The 24,590-nt window shown below is 33.8% G+C and overlaps 1 protein-coding gene across 4 annotated transcripts in view; it reads left to right on the top strand.

Moving 5' to 3' along the window:
• Window positions 1-24,590, top strand: part of THSD7A (thrombospondin type 1 domain containing 7A) — a 603,286-nt gene that overhangs the window by 513,665 nt on the left and 65,031 nt on the right. For all 4 annotated transcript variants that reach the window (XM_016160722.2, XM_016160721.2, XM_016160720.2 and 1 more), the window contains 5 exons: window positions 749-943; window positions 10,484-10,718; window positions 14,948-15,063; window positions 22,772-22,904; window positions 24,115-24,218. In XM_016160722.2, the coding sequence (XP_016016208.2) occupies window positions 749-943; window positions 10,484-10,718; window positions 14,948-15,063; window positions 22,772-22,904; window positions 24,115-24,218 (783 nt within the window). The remainder of the gene's footprint in view (window positions 1-748; window positions 944-10,483; window positions 10,719-14,947; window positions 15,064-22,771; window positions 22,905-24,114; window positions 24,219-24,590) is intronic.

The following is a 24,590-nucleotide window of genomic DNA, read 5'->3' as shown; positions in this document are numbered from 1 at the left end:
CAATAGGAACATACTGAAGAGTTTTAAGCACTTAAGTGACACCATCTTTTGCCATTTCCTTACCTTGTCATTTTTCTCCCCCTCTCCCAATGGGACTACCTTAAACGATGGTTTAACAGTGCTATCCTGTCATTTACATTTCCTGTTATTTCCAAAAGCAAACTATTTTTTTAAGGAAAGAAAAGGTTGCCAATTGTAGAAAATTAATTACCTGGGAGACACAAGAAGGTTTGAAACATATGGTACATGTTATGGATAGAGTCATTATCATTATTTGTAAATGATAGCTCATCTCTAATAATGAGATAGAGGGGAACATATTTCGTTGATGCTCTTTATTACAAATGTAATATTTTCAGAATGAAAATTACTGGGCAAATATCTGCAGCATAAAAATATTTTTAACATTGTGCTTGATCAACACACACAAACATTATGTAATAAAAGAAGATGATAGGTGATAGATAGATAAATGACGGATGGATGGATAGATAGATAGATAGATAGATAGATAGATAGATAGATAGATATCCATCCATAAGTGAGGCTTCTTTTATTATATAGATATATTTTTTTTTCTGGCATTCTTTTAACATCGGGCTATAGTAGGCAGTCACTCTTTTGGCTTTATTTTTAACTAAGAACAAAGGAGAAATAACCTAATTTATTTCAGTGCCCATCTGGTTTCAATTGCTCATTTTACATTTATTGAAAAATGATAGATTGTTGGTGATGATGTCTTTCCCAGGAGAAGAAGTTGACAGACAGCTGTGCAGAGATGCCATCTTCCCCATCCCCGTTGCCTGTTATGCCCCGTGCCCAAGAGACTGTGTACTCAGCATGTGGTCTGCGTGGTCCTCCTGCTCACACACCTGCTCAGGGAAAACCACAGAAGGGAAACAAATACGAGCACGATCCATTCTGGCCTATGCGAGTGAGGAAGGTAAGGTCGCCAGCTTCAGAAGGGACTCAGATTCCCCTCAGGAGTTGGCATGCATTTTCTTTGTCTTGTCTGGATAAGATAATATTCTAGAAAAATTTACTTCCAGAAATCCAGCAACTCAAGGAGATTTAAGACTTGTTGACTTATTGGGCAACTTGCTTCTGTTCCTGCAAATTGATTTTGAAAACAGATCTTTAATAAAAGAACAAAGATTTTCAGAAGTGAATTCACTTTGCCTTTCCTCCCTCCTAATAATTTAAATCTTTTTCAGTTCAAAGTGTTAAGCCTGTGAAAAGTCTGTAAATGACTACCAATTCTAGATGTCAGGTTTAATTGTTTTTACTCTATTTCAGAGGTCAGTTTTTCTCTTTGAACTCACTTTCTACCTTCTCATAAATAGGCATATATGTTCAGTAATAAACTTTATATAAAAATTAACACCAACATGGCTGTTGCTTGACTGAAATTTACATGAATTTTCTACCATTCAGGCTGTGAGATCCAGAAGTCTCATCCACAGACCGTCTTTATATTTAAAAATATTGCTCTTCAATCAGTTCATCCTATCGGGTGCATAAAGCATGTTTTGTCATATATTCATATTTCAAGTGTACTAGCTTTTTTTGTCAAGAAATACAAGGCTCTTGGTAATTTTCTCTCGAGCTTATATTCAAATGCTAATTTGGCCCCTATGTGACTGGGTGATACAATGACATACTTAATCTTGTCATTCTGGAAAATAACACAGGAGTAAGAAAAACATAGAATCAAATCAAGTTCTGTCATATTAAAGCATGTTGTGTCTCAAGAATATATAAGTATATGTTATTTAAATATTATTAAGCTGAATGACTTCGCATTCACATGATAAATTGTAATTTCTGTTTGTAGGATGCATATGTTTCTCCATGTATACCCCCAAATAATCAGTTTCGGAGTTTTTAGGTAGTCTGTTTTGTCTTTTTATGGAACATTTTAATGATACAAACCTGATAGTATTCTTATTTGATCAAACTTGCTACCTATGTATGTAATGTATATGCAAAAATATAATTACTTTTGCCTTAAGACAAGAGAGAAAAATTTAACATATTTAAAACAGTCAACATATGGGAAAACTGAATTTTCTTAGTGTTCGAAACTTTTTTCTGTCTCCTTAATATAAATTTAACTATTTACTACCCCAAAAATGGTGTATCCACAGGACCTAATAGAAAAATAGAAGCTTTTAGAGAGATAATTATATTCCTTGTATTGTCAAACAATAGCTCTAACCTTGTATAGATTATGCTCAGACTTCAAGCTCTATCAGCTCAGATTATGTCTTGGACTTCATTAAAATTAGATCTGTGGTAACCTTACTTCTTATAAATCCATTATACTCTGCAGACACTTGCTGTGTGACTAGTAATGAGTGACTTTTCACCCTGTGAGTCACATGGCAGAGATTTTGCCATGCTTGCAGAATTCACCAGATCATTATTTCTATGGAAATAATTTCATGATGCTTTAACACTGAAAGGTCATGAAATGCTTTAAAGGCAGAAATTTATGATTGCTCTTTGATATGTATCATCCACTTAGTTGGAAAGGGTGAGACTTCAATAATTTTTAATTAAGTCTAGTAGGGGCATCATAAGCAAGCCATGCTTGAAAATTATAGATGTTTGTATAGGAAGTCATAAAGGATGGATTCAAAACATAATTTTAAATGGGAGCCATAGAGGAAATTCTCAATGAGGAATATCTGCTACTGTTTGTCTCTGTTAACAACAGTTACAAAAATTGGCATAATTATATGAAATATTTAATGAAGAATCTATCCTTCAGAAACTATTTATTGTTGTTTACTGGACACACACATATTTTCTCTTCCTCAAAATAAGCCTTTTATAATTCTGAGATATTTTTAAATGGTTTAGGAACTGTATTTGCAAGAAGTTTAAAATATTTTTCTGCAATTGTAATTTTTTCTGCAATTATAGAATTTATAATTCTATACAAAAGTAGGTCTTTCTGTTATTCTCTAAGAATTAGTGTTGTATGTATCTTAAATGTTTTTAAATTTCTCAATATCAGAAAATTATTGTGATAAACTTTAAGGGAAAAGAGTACATTACTAAAATTATATATTGAGTTTTTAAACATGAAATTTTATGATTTTCTGGTAAAATAACATTTGGACAAATTCATGTGCAAGATATTTATCTGGATATACAAAAATAAATGCTGCAACCTATGCTTTTGTTTATCTCAGTCAGAACTTCGTTGTTAATCATTATATGAAGATTATATAACCTCTTATATTAATGAGGACAGACTAAATTTAGCTACAGACAGCTCAGAAGTTCAGTAACTTAAAAAAGAACAATTATTTCTTCCTTATGGGAATTTTGCTACAGTGCTGGGTAACTCTCCAAGGCAGTCTGTCCGCCATAAAATGTCTCAGCATTGCACCTCCATATGAAGACCTACTTCATAATCCCCGTGCCAGTGGAAGATGATAATTAGAGAGTCTGTCTGCTGATTTAAAAGGATCAGCATTGAGTTCTTCCATCCAGAAGCAATTTATATAATTTCCACTGACATTTCATTGTCAAAGAAAGTTATACAGTCATGACTTTAAATTGAGCCTAACTTCAAGCAGGGCAGAGGGTTGGGTTAATATAATTCTACTGTGTGCTAGAAAGAAAGGAGTACTGATTACTGATCTTACCCCTGGTCTTCTTATTGCATGTTTGTGTGTATATGTATGTCTGTGTGTGTCTATATTTGTACCTATATCTGTAGTTATAGCTATATCTATGTCTGTAGATGTATGATTAAGGACTATTCCATATGGCCCCAATTCAGTAGATAAAACAGGCATCTCCACTGTTAAAATGTTATGACTTATATTTTTTTGTTCTTGTTAAACAAATAGTAGAATAATAGAATAGCACTTCTTCTTCTTCATACTACTCTCTTTTCCTTTCCCCTTTTTTCTTTTCCCTTCCTTTCTAGGTTTTTTTCTCTCCTTTCTTAAACAATCTTATCTTAAAAAGCCATTAGGCAAAGCCAGGCAACTGTGCCAGTGGATAGGGGGTCTCAGTGGTCCAGAGTGGCTTTTCAGAGCCCAGTTCAGTAAACCCTGAGTAGATTAAGCAGTGAGGTTCAAGGATTACGTAAGAGGGTTAGAAGCAGCAAGCCAAGAGAGGATGTCAGGGCACAGGCAGGGTGTAGAGGGAATCCCAGCATGGAGGCAGCCAGCCCAGTATGGAGTGTTGAAGCCAAGCAGGGGTTGAGACGGGTTTCTATGTGGGATGGCCTGATTCAGGGTGTCAGAACATGGGCAGAGTGATGAAGATAGCCTGTGGGTACAGCAGTGGAGATGATAGCAGTGAGAAATTGTGAGAACGGGGGGTGGGCAGGGGGAGGGATGTTCGACCAAATAAGTACATGTATTAAAAATCATAGAAAGGAGTCAGGTTTCTTATTGCTGAAGAAGGAAGCTACAAATATGTTAAGAATAAACCGTATCGTATTATGCTGTAATTGAAAGTTACTTATGTGAATTCATTGTTCAATTTGTAAAGATACATAATGAAAAAATGTAAATGTAAGTATGATATGTATTATATATTAGCCGGAAGGACCTGGGAGCAGCAAGACACCCCAATAGCAATAAGTACATACAGTGCTAAGATCTTGGTTCTAATACCATTCTCCAAAAATAAGGTACCAGGGCTCTTTGGATAATTGGCTGATTCCAGGGCTAGAATAGGAAAAGTACAAGATGTACCTGAAAGATCTTGTGCCAATAAGGAAGAAAGAGGAGAGCATGTCAAAAGGTCACAGAAGCTAGCTTGAAGGGTCTCCCACTGACCACATATGGAAACAATTTTAAGACCAAAATAATGGTAATGAGATTATAACCCATTAGATAAAATATGAAACCATGGATCCATACTGGATATTAAAATATATTAATTGAATATCTGATAAAGAGAATTATATTTATAGTTTTAAGTATTTTCCTAATGGGGAAGTCTGACCAGACATCACCTTAATCCCGTGATCAAAGTTTACATTGTCAATAATAGAGCAAATAAAAATCATGAGTTCCTGGTGTGATACAATGAGAACATGACATCACTTTTGTGATATTCCTGCCAAAAATGCATATTGTAGAATGTAATCATGAGGAAACATTTGAAAAACACTAATTGAAAGACATCCTATAAAATAACTGACTTTCGATCTTCAAATTGTCTCAATTATGGAATTTAAGAAAAGACTGAGGAACTATTCCAGATCAAAGGAGGCTAACAAAACATGACATCTAAATGTAACACTTGATTCTGAACTAGATCCTTTGCTATAAAAAGAATTTTGGGACAGTGGCAAATCTCAATGGATTTGAGGATTAGATGGTAATAATATCAATCTTAATTTCCTGATTTACTGATCTTGAATATTGAATGTGCTTATGTGTAGGAAAATGTCCTTATTACAGAAAATAGATACTAAAATATTTATGTAATGGGGCATCATTTCAACACGTCTTTCCAAACGGTCCAAGGGAAAAAAATACTGATAATATACTTTTAATTTTCCTATAATTTAAGATTGATTCAAAAGTAGAACATAAAATAATAATAGAATAAGAACAACTTGCTTTTCATACAATGTTGAGTAACATTGTGTACCATATTATTAGCAATACACAAAAATTATCATAAAATGCTTCTTATTGAAATGCCATTTAGAAACTAAACCAAGTGGTAGCAACTAGAGATAGATAGTTAATATACTGGAGAAAATAAAAGTATTTCTTTTCAAATTAAAATATAAAATCTGTGTGTGTGTGTGTGTGTGTGTGTGTGTGTGTGTCTTCCAAAACTTTGACTTCTGGTTAAATAAAATTGGTAATTTGCTTATTAAGATTGTATGATACCTTCGGGTAAAAAGTCTTTTTCGTACTGTGTAAACTATAGGGTGGGTTCCAAAAGCTACTTTAAAATTATGTTAGAAGTCCTAAAAGGAAGCAATCTTTTAACACTTATGTGTTTTGCATATTTTTAATATAAATAGTAGTAGTTTGAATATTAATTAAAATTAAAAACTGTTGTTAGATTTATAGCCTTTAATTTTTCAACCTATTTTGCAAATTCTTAACAAAAATGGTTTAAAAAAGGAAAAAGAATTTTAAAAATGTTTTCCACTGAGTGTAATAACAACTTCTGTTAATTCTCATTATATAGTTAATTATTCTTGCAGAGCAAGAAATGAGAGAATGTTTATTTTTGTAAAGTTCATAATGACCTGATGTTATAATTTTATCAGCCAAATTTTAGTGTGCTTTTTACACCTGTTTGTACATGTAGAAAATAGAGGCAAATTGAAATCAAATTATACCATTTTTTTCTCAAATAATTAGTAGACTTCAAAAATTTTATTTTCAGTATAAACCATTGAAGAGAAGAATATTTCTAATCTTAATTTGTTGAATTTTTATAGCTAAACGATTTTAATCTTAAGAATAAGGAAAGGCACATTTTCTAGAGGGATTTGAAGAGCCCAGGATCCATTTATATTTGTATATACACACATAACTCTGACTTCTAAGTAAATACTCTATCACTTCCTCAAGCTCATACTATTGACTTTAAAAAAAAAAGTTCTCCTTCAATCTGCCCCTACAGGACTAGCAAGCAGGATTTATGCAGATTTCACAGTGGGAAGCCTTCTATCTCTTACTGCTAGGAAAAAGGGGTGGAGGGCAGGGAGAGAATGGGAGGAAGTGCTGCAGCAGAATCTCCTGAGGTTCCCTGTAGCTAATGTGCTCTTCCAATTCGATTCCTGAAGCCACGCCACTGCCAATGTGATTTTCACTCAGCAGTGGTCTGCTCTCAAGGGGTTTGAGCCACAATAGCAGGCAAAGTTACAAGCATCTTAAAACTGTAATTCATGGTACACTAATAGTCTCTTCCTAACATGAGCCCAGTCTACTTTGTTATCCTCTTTGCGGGTTACTTCCCTATGTGAACTCTGCACTCCAAATGACTGTATCAATATCACTAATTCCCAAGGTCATATATACCTGCCTGCCTTTGCTTTTATTTATTTTGTTCTTCTGTTTAAAGAAAATTCTCCTTTCCTTCTAGGCCTTCAAGAACTCTCCTACCTGAGGCATTTTTCAGTCCTACAAAACTAATGGCATCCGACACTTTTGAATCTCAATTATATTAAACACCTCTTTTAACATAATTATTATATTCGACCTAGAATTATATTCATTTGTATGTTTATCTTTTCCCCTCTACTACTTTTTCCCCATTGCATTATAAGATCCTTAAGAGTAGAACAATTTCTGGTCCCTCTAGGTATCCGTTGACTCATCAGACATAAACATTGCATGTTGCACTCAATACGTACATATCCAATTATGTTTTGAACAGGTTCTTTTTATTTTTCAATCTGCCATTTAAATTGTAAGAACTTCAATCCCTGAGCCAGAAACATCATAGGTCTATTCAAATGTACACTAATAAAGCTTTTATGAACTTGATGTGTGGAGAAAGAAAAAATCACTTTTTCATTTCTAAGAGAAAAGTTTCACATAATAGTTGATATTTTTATATCAGCATTGAACTTTATTTGGCAGAATGCCATCAAAGTATTGTAAAGACTTTCCCTTTAATAGAATGATAGAAAGCTTAAGTAGTCACATTAGTGTGAAGCATATATTTTTATGTATGAGAATTTTTTAAAACTGCTTATCACTAATTTTGTCATGAGTGACATTTTATAATTTCTCCACTACTATGAAAATATTCCCAGATGTCAGGAATTAGATCTTCCCATAAATAATAAATTCAATATTATATCTGTCAATTTTTCTACCATAAAATTATTCCCAAAACAACATGACGATGCTGCAGTGACTGATTACTCCAAGTCATGCTTTCGAAATTGCCATATCGTTGTTATAATTAAGACTACTTTGGGGCTTATCTGTACAAGTATCTTGACATCAGCCCAAAACTGCTGATGTAGCTTTAATATGGACTCGTGCAAGAAAATAAATAGCCTTTTGTCTGTAAACTTAACAGCTATCTTGCAGTTCCTCAACACATTATTGCTGATGTTGTAAACCTTTTTATCCTAGCATTTTTTTTCCAAAGCCATCTAGTTAATTCCAATGTCAAAAACAATTCAGAGTTTTAAACTCACAGTTTAAACAGCATATGAATACTCAGTGAAAATGGAGTAAATAAAGAAACTTTTTTGGGGGTAAATCAATAATTTTGCTATTAAATATATATAGGTATGGTTTAAATGATTATATAAAGTGTATACATAAAATGTCTATAATTAGCATATGTTTGTCTGAATGATAAGATTGGATAAATCTAGAGCCTCAGGGAATGGATAATAAGAGTGCTCATTTACTTTTCCCAAATCCAATTAGTATATTTTAGGATTTGTTTCTATTAAAATCCTAAACTTCTTTTCAGAGGCTGCCAGGGTCCCTGGGCTGTGATGGAGGATAGGATGTGAACTGTAACAGATACTTTCACCTTCATGAAGCAGGGGACTTTGATGAGATGCTGTTTAATGCAGGTTATTCTGATGTTGATCTCATGTTTGACACTGCGTAAATGATTCTAAATCATAGTTAAATTCTCACATATACTACCTACTGATTTAATTGCTGAATAGAGGAATGTCCTTAATCATAAGTGAAGTGATACCTGAAAATCAGCTCATGATGTGGATTTGTGTTTTTGCTTATGACTTTTACCTAAATCTCAAACTTTTGAGGTCACCTTTCATGTTAGAGTCACTAGGTGCTGAATCACCTTTTCTTATATATTTTTAACTTTTTGAAACTTGCTTCCTAATATCTAAAACCTACCTCTTATTATTTTTAATATTTCCTCCGTTTACTATCACCGCTGTGTATTGTGAATCCTCAAGGTGTTCCCACCATTCCACATTAACAACCAGTTATTTCCTGTTCCCAAGATGAAATCCAGAGGCTACATAAGTTTGAATAGACCAAACTGATAAAGTAAGCAATAACTTCCTCCAGCCCTCTGTTTTTAACATTATAAAGCTTTATCGTTTTGTAATTGGCATTGTAAATAGAATAGTGTTTAAAAAAAAAAAAAAACCTCCATAAACTCCTAGCTATTACTGTGGCCACATCATTTAAGCTGCATGGACTCATCTTCTTTATCATTTTTTAACTTGTAAGGCAGCAGCAGATTTAAAATGAGATCTCACCTACGAAGTTCTTAAAGTGGGGCTGACACATAAAAAGGATTTCATAGTGACAACTCCATACCATATTCTATCAATTAAAAGACACATCTGTTTTACCCTTTATCATCTCTATAACTTAGCGTCTCACATTGGATGCATTTTTAAACCCATCATGGCCAAGCAGCAGTTATAGCATAGTTGTCATTGATAATGTGTGTGAATTATGTGGTTATTCCTGGTGCTAATAGCAATCCTGTGATATTTCTACCCCAAACAAACAAAAATGACAAAGGACCATTTGAGGAAGGAAAATAAACCCTTCCCCATTTGCTCACTTGGACTTTTCATAGACATCTTCTGGTGCAATTAATACTGCAACATCATCGAAACTTAGAGATGGGTACCAGTATCCTGAGAGAAAATCCTAGAGATAAGAGCATTCTTTTTAAGAAATCCTATATCATCAACATTTTTTATGCCACAGAGATGATATTGTGCAGAAGAACACAGACTTTAAAGAATATGAGTTAAAAGTGATTCAATAGATTTGTATTCTGAAAGTAAAAAAGTTTTAGGAATACCTCCCCTTTTAATGTACGCAAAAAGTGATATATTTCTTTAAAATCATGTAAATAAGTCATATAAATCTATTTTAATAAGCATACAATAAAAATTAGAGTTGATAAGAAAACATTGTATTGTAGTTTAATTTGCAGGCATTCCTCTTTCCTTGGGCTATGTATAGTGATGGTATACCTGACATCTTAGATTTAAAGAAATACAGTATTACCATTACTATATGACATTTCTGGGAATGCTATGGAAGATCAAAAAGCATCAGTAGATTTCAAAATCCCTATTTCTAATCACCCTAAAGCCTAATAAATTAAAATAAGTAGCAATTTAAAACCTGTAATTAAGACTTTCAATTAGGGAGATAATATTTGAAAATACACAGTCTTAATGTCCATGTTTCTCCAGTTCAGCAATCACACAGGCTTCATTTGTACCTCATTTACAGCTGCTCTGGAGAACAATGGCATGCCTCTTTGATGTTCTCCACAGTCCTCAAAAGCAAATTTCATGGACACCCCGTAGTTTAAGTTTTAAGCTAGACCACGCTAAATGAGGTGAGAATAATATGTAATTTGCCTTCCTCACAATATGCTGCTCACATGCTATGTGTTTGTAAGTGGCCAGTATCATTGTTATTGTTAATTTAAAAGAAAAGCAAGTAATAAGGTTTCTCTTGGCACCATATCTAATTGTTAACTTTCTGCATTTTTATAGGTGGAGCACAGTGTCCAAATACAAGTGCTTTGCAAGAGGTGCGCAGCTGTAACGAGCATCCTTGTACTGTGTACCACTGGCAAACTGGTCCCTGGGGCCAATGTATTGAGGACACCTCAGTATCGTCCTTCAACACAACTACAACTTGGAACGGGGAGGCCTCGTGCTCTGTTGGCATGCAGACAAGGAAAGTCATCTGCGTACGGGTCAATGTGGGCCAAGTAGGACCCAAAAAGTAAGGGCTTTTAGAATGTCAACAGTAAATCCTGTGGCCAGCCATGCATGGGGGCCCAGGCTTCACCTGCTTCATGAAATGGAACATTTTGATGCTTGTCATACCTGTTCTCAAGAGTAAGATTTGTTTGTTTTGAACATCAGCCACTGATAAAGTTACCAAGGCTTCAGAGTGTTGTGCCTGGGATCCATAAATTCTGTAAAAACCTTTCTATGCGATACGTACTTTCAGTTTTATAGTCACACTTTCTGCTTTTATTAAGCTAGTGAGACAATGAAAGCAGTGTTTGCTGTTGGCCCGGCTGATCAATAATGGCAGTATATGAAGTCCTAACAGTGTAGGTCATCCATGACCTCCTATATTACCCGTAGGCTGTGGAGGCTGCCAATCTAGTTTAATTGGGCAGTAGCCTTCTATGATCTCACCTTTTATTTCCCCTAGCAAATCTCAAAAATACTGAGGCCGAACTTATTACATCTTTTAATGGTTAAGTGAATAAGCTATTTACTTTCAAGAGAGAGCTTTGGGATAGGATGAATGTTATGATAGGTAGAAAAACCATCAGTTTCTTACCGTGGTTACAAATAATAACACAGCAAACAATTTGCTAGAAGGGAAGGCAAAGAACTGGAGAATTGGCATATTATATATGCCTTGTGAGAGAGATAAACAAAAACAAGTCATGACGTAAATAGGTTAATCATTCTCAGAGAAATTAATAAAGCAACTCTAAAACTATATTTCTTTAAGAGGTAAAATTTTTTTTTTTGAGATTTAGACAGAATAAGTCTTAGCCATGTGAAACATTGGAATCAAAACCAGTCACGTTTGCATTGTATAAAAATGGCCTCATAATTTCTAGATACTTGGCCAACTACTTCAATATTATGTGCGATCATAGCAGGCTACTTAATTGATTCTGGCCAGTTTTCAGTTTGTTGAAAGGATTTAATGAAAAAAAAAAGTAGTAGTAATTGTTAAGTACTCAATAAATCTTAGAAATTGTTACTTTCTCTTAAAAATTTGAGATATTTCTTAGTGTTTCAGGGAAATGATAATAATATACCTGATGTACGAAAAACCCCAGGGAATAAATAAGAATCCCATTATAAGTTGTTTTTACCTGACTAGGGTTCCAGACATTTGGGATATTTTGCCCCATACTTTGTTTATATAGTTTGAAATTAGGTAACATATTAGAAAACATATGGCAAAATACTTGAATAAATTGGGAAGCTATTCTACATGCTTAATAGGTAGCCTCAAACCATTATTTTAATAGGAATAATGCTAAAGTTGTAATGATTCTAACAAAGGAAATGCAAGTGCAGAGCATTAAAATTCAGTAGCAATAACAGCAGGAGCAGAAGTCCCAAGTCCTGGAGGAATCTGGGTCTTGCTGGGACAAGCACAGAGGTAGAAATATTTACCGCAAAGGGTTATAACCTGACCAACCTGTCGTGGCACAGGACAGAGTGTTGCTGTGCTGAGCTTCTACAAGTATACTCATTCTGTTCCTATTTTATAGTAAATTGCCTTTCAGATGTTGCTATTGACATTTTCCTCACTTGTGCAAACTACAGAATATTTTGCTGAGCCATGGATGTACATGTGTACAAGCTTGTGTGTGAAAAAGCCTGCTGGATTAATGTCACTAAATCATTCAATAAGGGGGGTATCCTGAAGCTCCATGTCAGACCACCACGATAATCCATTAAAAATGTGCTTTGACCTTGCAGCCTTTATTCAATGACCTGGATACATGGATATATTTGTTAAATCAAATAGATTTATTTTGCCCTTAAAGTTCTGAATAAGTAAGCAAATACTGTGAATTCAAAAGAAAATGTTATTTTCCTATGCCTAAATGCTAGGTTTAATTCAATGAATGCTTTTCAGTACTAGGTATTTGAAACAGAAATGCAAATAGAAAACTTGTTTTAAGCTCTTCTTAATAAAATAGATTACTGTGAAATGGTAAAATCAATGTTATTGATCTTATCTATTCTCTGAGTAACAAACTTCAACTCCTATCACATCTGTTTAATTTGACCTTGAATAAGATTTTGGGGGAAATCTATTCCCTGATTTAAACCACAAACATTAAATACAAACAGTACAAAAGAGACAAGAAGCATGTTGACTGAACCAATTGCCTTGCCAAAGGAAGTCTGAATTTATTTTATTGGATGTAATCTAGGCTGTATAATTTATCTTTGTTTGTTCATTTAGTGGCTTTGTTGTTAGTAATTTTGATCTCCATAGTTAGCCAAGTATCTTGCTGTGGATATTTCTAAACTAAAACAAAATTTTGGAGGTTGTCAATGATAGCATTATAAATTCTACTGATTTATTCAGGACTAAAATTTGAAGAGCATGCATTTGAGTAATGCTCTCCCGTGGTTAAAATTATAAAATTGCCTCATTGAAAAGGAGTGCTTCACATAATAACTACTAATCAATAATTTCATAGTTTCAAAAGAATTAACAGGATTATATGTGAGGTTTTGCCATATAATTTTTCCTGGTTAAGAATGAAGGTTAAATTATGATTCTAGTGATTAATAATCTGAATTATAACAATAATTTAACTTCTATGATTCACATCTAAATGTACACGTCATTCATGACTTTGAGTATTCATAGCAATTAGGAAAGTACAGATTTATTCTCAATGTAAACCAGGTAGATTATTTCTTTTTGAAATATTGAACTTAATAGATTCCGAATAAATCCTAGCGTTATAAAGTGAGAGAGGAAAGTATATATCTGTATAATTGAATAGAACGTAATATTAATGTATGAGATAGAACATGTAAATAAATGATTGTAATAAAAGATATATTAAAAGTAAAGCATTAGCAAGGTGCTAGAATTATGGGAAAGAAATTAATGATTTTTTTTTTCACTCATAGTTCAGTTCTAAAACCCTGATTAACTTACTTGTTAAAACATAATGCATCTTGACTTACAAAATATTTGGCTTCTCCCATGGGGAGTAATTTGCCAAGTTATTTTAACAATGGTTTTACTGGTTGTTTGGTTTATTTTTTCACTGCCTCTCAGCTTATTAAAGATTTATATGACCTCAAAAGAGTATTTCCTAGGAATCAAAACATTAAGTTACTTTTAGTTACATGGATTATGCTATTGTATTTTGTTGTCCTGATATACATCTTCCAATGTTAATGCTCCTAGACAATGGTTGACCACTAGCAATAGTAAAATCAGACTGTCAAGATGCTAAGAAGAATTGGGAAATTTAAAAATCATATAACTATACAATAAACAAGAGAGTATCTTTAAAACTTACATGTCAGCTCCCTAAAATTATCTTTTAGGAAGTGAAAACCTTATATCATGTAAGATCTTTCAGTGTTTTGTGTTTCATTGTGATTTTTCTTTTGTGTTTCTAATAAATGATATATTTTAGTGTGTTTTAAAAATAATAATTTAGTTAGTTTTACCATAATTTATGTCCAGAACACAGTGTTTTATTTTTCTTTAAATTACTAATTGACTTTTTGTTTTATTTATATTTGATCTTTTTGTTTCAAAAGTATTATAACATAAAAATATATAAAATATTTAAAATTCTGTAATTTGAAACTATGAACATAATGGAAGAAAAAAATAGAGACATTAAATGAAACAAGGAATAAAGCAAAAATTGCTTATCATAATGACCTATATACTTTTATTAATTTATTACTTATTATGAAATATATGGCTCTAAATACAATTTTGTTTTTTGAGCATGTACTGCGCATAGAATATACTCCATTATAAATTTACTTTATGCTATATATATTTTTTAAAATAAAGTGCAGAATAACCTGAAACTTTACAATTGGCAATAACCCTATTTAGTTATTCAAAGATGTAGAATTAGGTAATTTGAATTTCCACAAATTTCTTAAAAGCATGTTATAAAATACAAATTTATTAATCGAAAGATTATTATGAGGGAATAGGATACAATTATTACATTTTGTTCTAGATAACACAATTCTTTTATTAAAATTATACATCTTACTTTGAGAAGCTTTATTAAGGTCCAGTTCGGAAGAATTAGTTTAATTGTATAGTTCTCATACAAAGCAAGGCTCCTAGAAGTAATTAATACAGATCGGTGACTAGCAATTTTAGCAAAGAAAATCCTAAACATATAAATTACCTGGTTTTCTGATTACTATAGAGACCTAGTAATTTTCTTTTGCTTTTTCTAGGTGTCCTGAAAGCCTTCGGCCTGAAACAGTGAGGCCTTGTCTGCTTCCTTGTAGGAAGGACTGTATCGTGACCCCGTATAGTGACTGGACATCATGCCCTTCCTCATGTAAAGAAGGTATGATTTGCAGCATTCTAAAGCCTTGTCATCTAGAAAACACTCAGCAGGGCCTCCAAGTCCTTCTGGCTGAGCAATGTTTGCAATTCCCACATGGGGCTGTGCATTCCTGGTTTGGCATGAATGCCATAAAATTTTGGTTTGCTTCTTAAAAAATAATATAGCTTTAGAGTTCCACACCAATGATTTTTATGCCAAAACTGACTTAAAACTTTATGATATGTATCAAAGTGAAAGGATTCTAGAAGTTATTATATTAATGTTTCCTTCATCATTACTTATAAAAGAATGTATAGTGGCCTTACGTGTTTCAAAAAGAGAGTGTACAGTGATCTTATCAGTATTCACAGCTTCCAGCCAGCTTGCCCAATGGCAAGATATAGCCATGGGACCACAGATTCAATTATGTGACTCCAAGGATGGGAATAAAGGAAAAAGAAAAATGGTCAAATTCTACCTCTACCAACACTTAACATGCCATGAGGCATTTACAAGATGAGGATTCATTCTCATTTTGATTCTCTTTTCCTTTTATTACTCACAGACATAGACTCTTTAATATCATGGCAGATACTTTAATAATTCTTTATGCTGAAGGATCCGGTCCTTTGTCATTGCTTCAGAGAACGATATTAGCATCCTCCAAGTGACTTATGCAATAAATGAGCAAATTTTCTCTTCAGTCACATTGTCACTATCTCCTATTTTTTATTTTACCCTTGTAACAAATACAGATAGTTTTTCTTGAATTCCTTTTATGCTTTTATTTTATTTATACTTCTCGACTCTGACTGGAGATTCAATAAAGAATCAACTTCTATTTTAACAGCTATTTTAAGTTGCCAAAAATTATTTATATCCTTAAGATATTATATGAGATTATTAATTTAATAATGGATTTTTTACAGCGTGATTATAATTTTATATAGTCAAAACAGTTGCTTTTTAATGCTTTTTTTTAGTTTAAGTACTGTTGAAATATCAAATAAAATTAATCCAAAAAGTGAACAACAGTAGAAAACTTTGATTTTAAAAGTCTCTTAAGGCATCTAAAAAGCTTTTGGGTCAAAAGGAGTTGGCATTAACTTTTTAAAAAGGTTAATGGAATTAATCTTACTAACAAAGTAATATTATTGTCTAACATTATGGAAGACTGAATTAGACTTATACTTAGAGGGACACAATTTTCAGTTTTTGAATATAGAAATGAGTAGTGGGTTTCACAATATAATGGAATGAGTGGACTTTAGCAAATCTGGTTTGGACACCTGCCTTGGCCACTTAGCAGCCAAGTAACCTTAGGCAAGGTACTCCAATCTACAACCCTTGGTTATAATATCTATGAGCTATTCTGTGGTGCAAATGAGGTAATATATGGTAAAATGCTCTATGCTTTGTGAATCATTATACAATTGTTATGTTATTTATTTGTCTCATCTATAGTGATTATAATTTCCTATAGGAAAGGCATTGCAGTCAGAATCTGGTAAATGTTTTAATTGGGCATTCTAAAAGCAGTCTCTTAAAAGTCTAATTATATATTAGAATGAGAAAAGTATTTAGATGATGATGAAGAAAAACTTACTAATATATAAATTTTTAACTATTATTTGTTGAGGATCATCTGGCAAATTTACTGATAATTGTTGTGAACTGATTCATTGTATAATTAAATATATATATATTATTTTAAACAATCATTAATTTTTTTATTCTATGATTTTTTTTTCAAGTAACTATAATGTGCCAGGCATAATTTTAAATATAAAGGATATAGTAGTAAACAAAGAAACCAATGTGGCTGCTCTCAGGAGGCTTACATTTTGATGGTATGAGATAGACATGGCATCTAATGATTATTCTAATGTCTTAGTGAATATGAAGAATCAAGAGAAAGGTGTAGCGGGATTGAGAAGAGAGAAAAAGATGTGACATCATTTCAAAGAGTATATACTCAGGCAAGTTAATAATGTGTGGTAGAGTTTCTAGCCAATGTGGAGTGCCCATTTAGTCTTTAAAAAGGGATTGTTCAACACAGTTGTCAGTATTTTTCCAGCCATGTTCAGTTACCTGAGTGCAGAAAAAAGTGTAGGAAAATTATTGTTTTTGATTAAGGTTGGGGCTTTTCCAAGAGAACAAGAAAAGGAGAAAGGCACAGGGAGTCAAGGGCATTTTCAAAGGAGTTTCTAATAATGGAGTATGGCATCTAAGTTATGTTGGGAAAGGAGCGAGGTCGTTAAGAGGACGATAGATACTGAAAAAATGATAGGAAAATTGAACTGGCAGTTTTAATTGTTTGGAGAATTTTAGTAAGATGAGAACTAAGTAGTTGAGCTGAAAGGTTAGGACAAGTGACCAGAAAGTAAGGTGTTAAAAGATGACAGTGTGCAGAGGTACCGATGATAATAACATCAGAGGATGAACAGAAGGGCTAGTAATTGATGTGAGGAGCAGGAAAAGGTCGTTGAAGGTGAAGAAGTACAATAATTCAGGGCCCAGTGCCTTGGGTACAATAATCATATAGATGCTAAAGTCACCAAAGTGCTGACAGGGGTAGGAAGAGAAAGGATTACAGTAAAGACCATTCTCAAGTCATTAATTAATGAAGTGTTTGGAGATTATTGCTACAAGGTGCATAGCTGATGGTAAAGTTGATGACAGGAATCTCAGAAGAGTTGGAGATTTTTAAAGGTAAAAAGAGGGGGACAGACTGGGAAATGGCTAGGTAGAGTCAGCTTCCACTGGCAAAGAATGTGAAGAAATATTTCTAAAAAGAAATAAAAGATGAGAAACCATGAGATCCAATGGGTTCAGTGGCAGAGGGATTAGAGGATGGAAAAGAATGAGAAATTGAAGATCACAGTATGTGTGTAGATAGATGGTCCTGTGGGTCCAGGTGATGATGAAATACACTCAGGGCAGGAGCTGGGAGGGTGGGACAGCTAGTTTTTCATCACGAGTAACAAGCATGTGAGCTATAATGGCCTTAGTTGCCATGGTCTCTTTGGAGAAGGCACTTAACTGCTCTAAACTAAAATGCATGGTGTCACTAGGGTACTGTTCTTCTCTGGAGCTCCTGGGGTGGTGGTGACCAAGGAGTACAAGAATGCTCACTCAGAAATCTGCTGTCCTGTGTGCAAGCAGCTTTCTGAGAGGCAGGGCTGTGTTTAGCTGAGCCCAGGTCGTCTCACCAGGAGCAGATCAGCCCTGCCTGTTCTATTTGGCAGCTTTATGTTGATTGAGTCTCCTGTAACAAAAAGCTTTCAGAAACCCTAAACTTAGCCACTCAGACTTAAAAAGAATAACTATGATTGTGAATTGAGGAAATAAAAAAAGCCTAGGATGTGGGAGAGGGGGTGGCTATTGGACAACAGTGCCAAGATGCTTTGTGTGCCCTGGAGAAGCCTTTACTGTTTTGCCTGTAGACAGCTGTAACTGAGAATAAGGACACAATGGTTGTGTAGAAAACTAGCCTTTTGTTAGAAGGAAAATAAAGCAATTACATACGGGTAGTTTTTTCATTACTTGGTATGAAATAGGAATAATCTAAGTTTCATTGAAATTACAGTGACTTCTGCACACAATTAAAAAATGCAAAACAAGGTTGAATGTTCAAGGATAGATAATAATAGCAACAGGAAATTAATTCAGGGATGAGGTGGTTCTTTTAAATTTAATTCTGTAGGTAAAGTCTCAAGTTTATAAGAGTTTTGAATTTATAAAAATGGGAAGCCACCCTCCTTTTAAATTACTTTAAAGAGGTAAAATTGCACTGTAGTATTGAAGGAAATGGAAGAGAATAGCTTCGCATACCAGGAAGAACAAAAAGAGTTATTTGAAGTGTTATTCAGCCCTCTCTCAAGATGTATCCTGAAATTTCAATGTCAATAAAGATCATTATTGGATAGAGAGTAGTAGTTTAATCCTTAAACCAGTGTGCTTTTAACTTTTTTTAAATCTTCATAAATTTTACAAAAGGCTTTTTTTATATAAAAGAGAAAACACATATATAAATTATTTGTAACTATACTCTTAAAAAATCAATATTTTTGATCAAATAATACATTCATCTGCTCAAATTCTGTTTGCTTCTCTTTTTTTTCACACTATATTTATTGGCTTGAGAACTAGAAGGGATATCGCAAAGGCATCTATTCTACCTTGATGACCTTAAGCAGTATTACCCCCAAAGATATGAAAACTACCTTTACATTTAAATTTCCTCTCACTGTGCCGCTCCAGCCTGCCATCCATCCCATGTCCAGCTTAACAAATCTTAGCTTTGCCAGCCCTTTAAATCCTTCATGAAACAATGTCTTTTGTGAAATTTATCTTGAATGTCTTAAGATATATTTAAAAAGTTGTAGCTGTGTGAGAGATTATATAACCTCTGAATCTGTGTGTACCATTGTGACATAATTGTTTTCTGAATATGTAATCTTTGTTCCTATTTCTATCATAAATAGGTATTTCCAAGTATAAACAGGAATATTTATTTATTTATTCCATGCTCATTATTTTTAGTAAGCAAACAATATTTTATTTTTTATTAATCTTCACTGCACAGGCTTAATACCTATGTGCTTGCTACTACATGCATTAGAAGAAATAGAAGATGTTAATAATCCATTTGAGAAGATGTGAAATACATATGTTTGCTCATTCAGCAAATATTTATTAAGCCCTTACTATCTGTGACTACTATTCTAGGTGCTAAAACACAAAGATAAATGGGAGCTATGTATATCAACCATATATAATAAATTGTGTGTAAATACATACAGGAAATTATGAAGGTTGTAGAATTCCAGTTTGCCAGCTCATATTATTAGTAAGGAATCTTCGTCTTTTTTTAACGTGTGCTGTAGTTCTCCCTTTGTCTGCGCTTTGTTCTGAGAGCTCTATAACCCAGCTGAGCTCTACAGTCCTGTATCTTTGGGTGTACAACTAATTTCTTAACAGATCTGAGAGGAAATGAACCTCCCAGAATAGAAACACGGATGTCATGACACTTTCTGTGTCATCCCATTAAACTATCTCACTCAGTGTTAGGGCTTTGGAATGCTTCTTTTTAATCAGGTTGCAATCTCTATTATGTAGGCTGCACAAGGTTAAGGTATTTGAACTTTATATAAGAATAAGTGGATTGCCATTGTGGAATCAATTATGGAAATGGAAAAGAGTTATCATAGTCTTATATATCGAGTACAGACTTGTGGAGGTTGCGAGAGAAGGCACTAGAATGTTTTAGAGTTTAACATTAGATGACATTTTTGCTTTCAGGTCAGCAAAAACAAATTTCAATTGAAACACTAACATTTATTGTTACTTCCCAACTCTGAACAGCCCTACCTATGTACCAGGTGATATTTAGATGGCTAATGACCAGAAGCCTCAGTCTGTAAGTGGCCACAGATGCTGAACTCACAGTCACCTACAGTTTCTGGATTCCTTGTTCTCAATTCTATCTATCTGCAGGTTGAGAAGGGTTGAAGAGTTGTTGACTAATAATTTTGACCCTCTGGGAAACAAAGACCTGCTCCTCTGCGCTTGTTTTTTCTTCTCCCTGTTACAAAACAAAAGCCTCCCTCCTTTGCCAAATGCTAAACAAAGTATAAGAATGGTCATTTAGTTTATGTACTCTTTTGAAAAGATTAATAACAAATTATAAACACAAAACAAAAGAAAAATAATAGAAAGCATAAAAGAAGGGTGGAGTCAAATAGTAAATGGGAGTAGGGAAAGGGGAGAGGAAGAGAAAAATTTTACTATAAAATCAGAGTTAATATAAGCTCCTGCAATTGAGAAGAAAATTAGCTCTGAGATTCTGGTGAACAAAGCAAAAAATAGAAGCACAGTAGATTCTTAACACATTGTCATGGGAAACAAAATTTTCCCTAGCTCTAAATTTTTAGAGGACTTTATCACCTGGGCCTTAAAATAGGGGTCATTAGACAATATAATGGATGGATACTACGTTAGCAATTTTATTAAAAGTACTGTTGGCACTTCTTAGATCTTTCTTAGATAAAAGATATTTAATATGTAAAACTTGTAGCTAGCATTTAAACTACTACCGTTAAAATATATTTTTAAAAAAATGTCCAGGACAATATTTTCAAATGCTTTAGGTCTTGCTACTCACTACCTCCAGTCCCTAATTCCCGACTCCGTTATCTGTAGTATTCTAATTATTCATTAGAACAGTTAATACAAGCATTAACAATACAGGTTTCCCCACAATGGGAATAATGTAAAAAGTTACATGTGAACCCTAAAATCTGAAATTGGGACAAAACATTTAATGTTATCTATTCTAATAGATCATAAATCTAGCTATTCATCACATTTCTCTGACAAGCTTGTAAAAATTGGATTCTCAAACCCAGCTCCCAAAGATTCTGATTTAGTGGTTCAGGCAATTGGTTGAGAAATATGTTTTTGTTTTTGTTTTAATAAATTCTCTTATCTAGGAGTCACTAATCCAATCTATTTTCCCATCTAACATAGAAATTTCCAATCCACATTGCTGGGGGTCAGTTGCCCCACCATGTTGAGGGATACCCTGACTTCATGAGAAAGGATGTTTCATTATTGGAAAGTTCTAATTGTCAAATCATATTTTTTTACTAATGCTTTAAGAATGTTTCATTTTATTTCTGAGTAAGTTTTCATTGTTAGGAGCTGCTAACCCTTCTAAATTTCTCTGTTCCTGTAGTCTACATATCAAATATTTCATGATCTTGCAAAAATATATATATATGTATATATATATACATACACACACATATATATATATAAATGCATCATGAGAACTCTATTAAAATAATTCTTTAGAGAATTCTTTTGTAAGTGAAATTGTGCCATGGGGCTATTCATTTTTAAAGTGTATATGTTGTAAGTTGGAATATATTTTATTAAAGTTGACAAGTCTTATACATTATCTGTTTCTAATACTAAAAAATTTTGAACATCTTTATATCAATAATACTGTCAAGTGAATATCTCCATTGAAAGTAAATCTTAATTATTTCCATTGTTTTTATAGAATAATGTGAAGTTATTTACTTACTGTGATTATCACCATTTCAAATGCTTCTCGAAAAATTCTGCCTTTAGGAAATGACTTTCATTTCACTACTTCCAGCCCTGATATTTAGAATGTGACCTGAATTGAAGATCTTAGACTGTTTAACATGAATAATAAATGACTAGAATAATTTACGAGTTATGCATTTCAAATTAAGTGAATAACAAAGAAATAAAATTTCACATTAAAACATGGAATATGTTCTCTTAAGAAAGATTCATTAGATGTGTATGAGTCCCATGTGGCAAATAGGGCTATGTGAAATGGCATGAAAATAAACTTAAGGTAGAGGGAAATAAATTAATTAGCTCTGTCATATTTCTCAAGGGGAAAGAAATATACAAAACAGCAATTACTTTGCAGCTGTGCATTAGGAAGGCTAGTTGACTGTGGCACAGTTTTCTCCATTCTTCACATTTTAAAATATAAATTGATTGAGTTTTCAATACAAGCAGTTTTTGGGAGAATTTAGGAAATGATTAGACTAGATGAGACCTCTCGTTCAGATATGTCAAAGCACGTGTAGCTGGAGGCAATATAATTTCTTCAGACAGGATGGTATTTGGAGGTTCTTTTATCAGTGCAGAGCACAGAGGTTAAAAAGCTGCCTCATTCCAGGGGATTCCGGAGTCAAGAAGCAGTCTCGGCACCGAGTCATCATTCAGCTGCCAGCCAGTGGAGGCCGGGACTGTGTGGACCCTCTCTATGAAGAGAAGGCCTGTGAGGCCCCTCAAATGTGCCAGAGCTACAGGTAATAGAGTCAAAGAAAAGGCATTGTGAGCAGTGCATTGAGCAAAATACTTCAAGTCCAACCCCGTCTCACAGGCTCACTGGAGTTCGAGATGTTTATGGCTGTATGTGCCATCTCTTGCCTTTTTAAAAGAGCTGCTCTCCCACTGAAATTATCTCCAGGGAGATGATTACTTGTGAAATTTCCAAACTGTATTTTAGCTGTGGGAGGTAGAGGATAATTCTTATGTTGGCATCAACTATAAGGAATGCAGAAAAGTGGGTAATAATTATGAAACATATGCTTTAGGAAGTAGCTCTTTTCACTTAGAGGGCTCGCGTAAGCATTCCTGCCTTGGCTCCAAAGAGCACCTGTTCCTCCTCAGTGCTGGCATCCTGGCTCCTGAATGACATCTTTATCTCAGTGACACAAATAAGATGTTTCCTCTGTTCATTGGTGGACACTTCAAAGAAAATTAAGGTTATCGAAGTTGTATATCATCATCTTGATAATTATTGGAGAAATTTTTCCGCAGAACTATTAAAAGAAAGTACCTGATTGAAACTTGATTGTGGTAGATAATTGCGATCCTGACAGCAAGTGAAATATGATAGCACCAATTGATGGAATGTGCGATCACAAAATAATTTAAGATGAGATTGATGGCAAATTTGCCATCTTAATTTATCTGTATTTAATTCTGAGATGACAAGTAGTGTAATTGCATGTTTACAGGATGAACATTGACAACTGTTACCCCAAACATATTCATTTGGAGGATTTGTTTTTGTAAAGTGTATTATAATTGCAGTTTCTGAGTTACCCTTATTATACTAACCAAAAGAACACTATACAAAAGGCTCATGATTTGATTGCAGTTTTACAACTTGAATATAAAATGAATATACCTTATTTAAATAGAATGCATCTACTATCTGGTACGCCTGCTGGTAGTCCTACATTAAAGAGGCTAAATGCTATCTGTGGGGCTTATTCTTATAGAACTTAACAATGATGATGTCTCCACTGCCATAGGTAGTACTTTTTTAAATTTAATTCTGCTTTTTATAATGCCTTGATGGAGATCAAAATTAAATTTAGATAGGACTAAGCACTGTCAAACGAATTTCCGTTTGCAGTAGTCAAAGTCATATTTCCATGCCTCCATAACTCTGTGATTTGCCTGGCATGTTTGCTTCCTTTCCATGAGGCTTCTGTTCTTTTCTTGTAGGTGGAAGACTCACAAATGGCGCAGGTGCCAGTTAGTCCCTTGGAGTGTGCGGCAGGACAGCCCTGGAGCGCAGGAAGGCTGTGGGCCCGGACGACAGGCAAGAGGTGGGAGGCTTCATTCCACAGTCCATTTGCTTTTCAATTCTTCAACATTTCTAACTTAACCACGAGCTTACTGAAGTTGTCACTTCAATGCCATGCTTAACCAACAGAGCAGAGCAAATATGAATCTGCTACTACCCAATCTACCTAACACCAGTACATGGAAACTTGTCTTTTTAAATTGTGTCCTTTGTCCTTTGACATTAGCCCATAACTCCTCTGGTCGAATTTTTTCCTCATTCATATCTAGAAGATAATCATGCTCTTGAGAGGGTTATGACCTAGATGGTACACCGTGGCTTGTTTTTGTCGTTATTGTTAGTTTTGGATCACGGTATTCCATAACACTTTACTATTCACCTTAACAATCAATGA

This window comes from Rousettus aegyptiacus, unplaced genomic scaffold, assembly GCF_014176215.1.
Source record: "Rousettus aegyptiacus isolate mRouAeg1 unplaced genomic scaffold, mRouAeg1.p scaffold_m13_p_13, whole genome shotgun sequence".
Classification (NCBI taxonomy): domain Eukaryota; kingdom Metazoa; phylum Chordata; class Mammalia; order Chiroptera; family Pteropodidae; genus Rousettus; species Rousettus aegyptiacus.
This window is presented reverse-complemented; position numbering and strand designations above follow the sequence as displayed.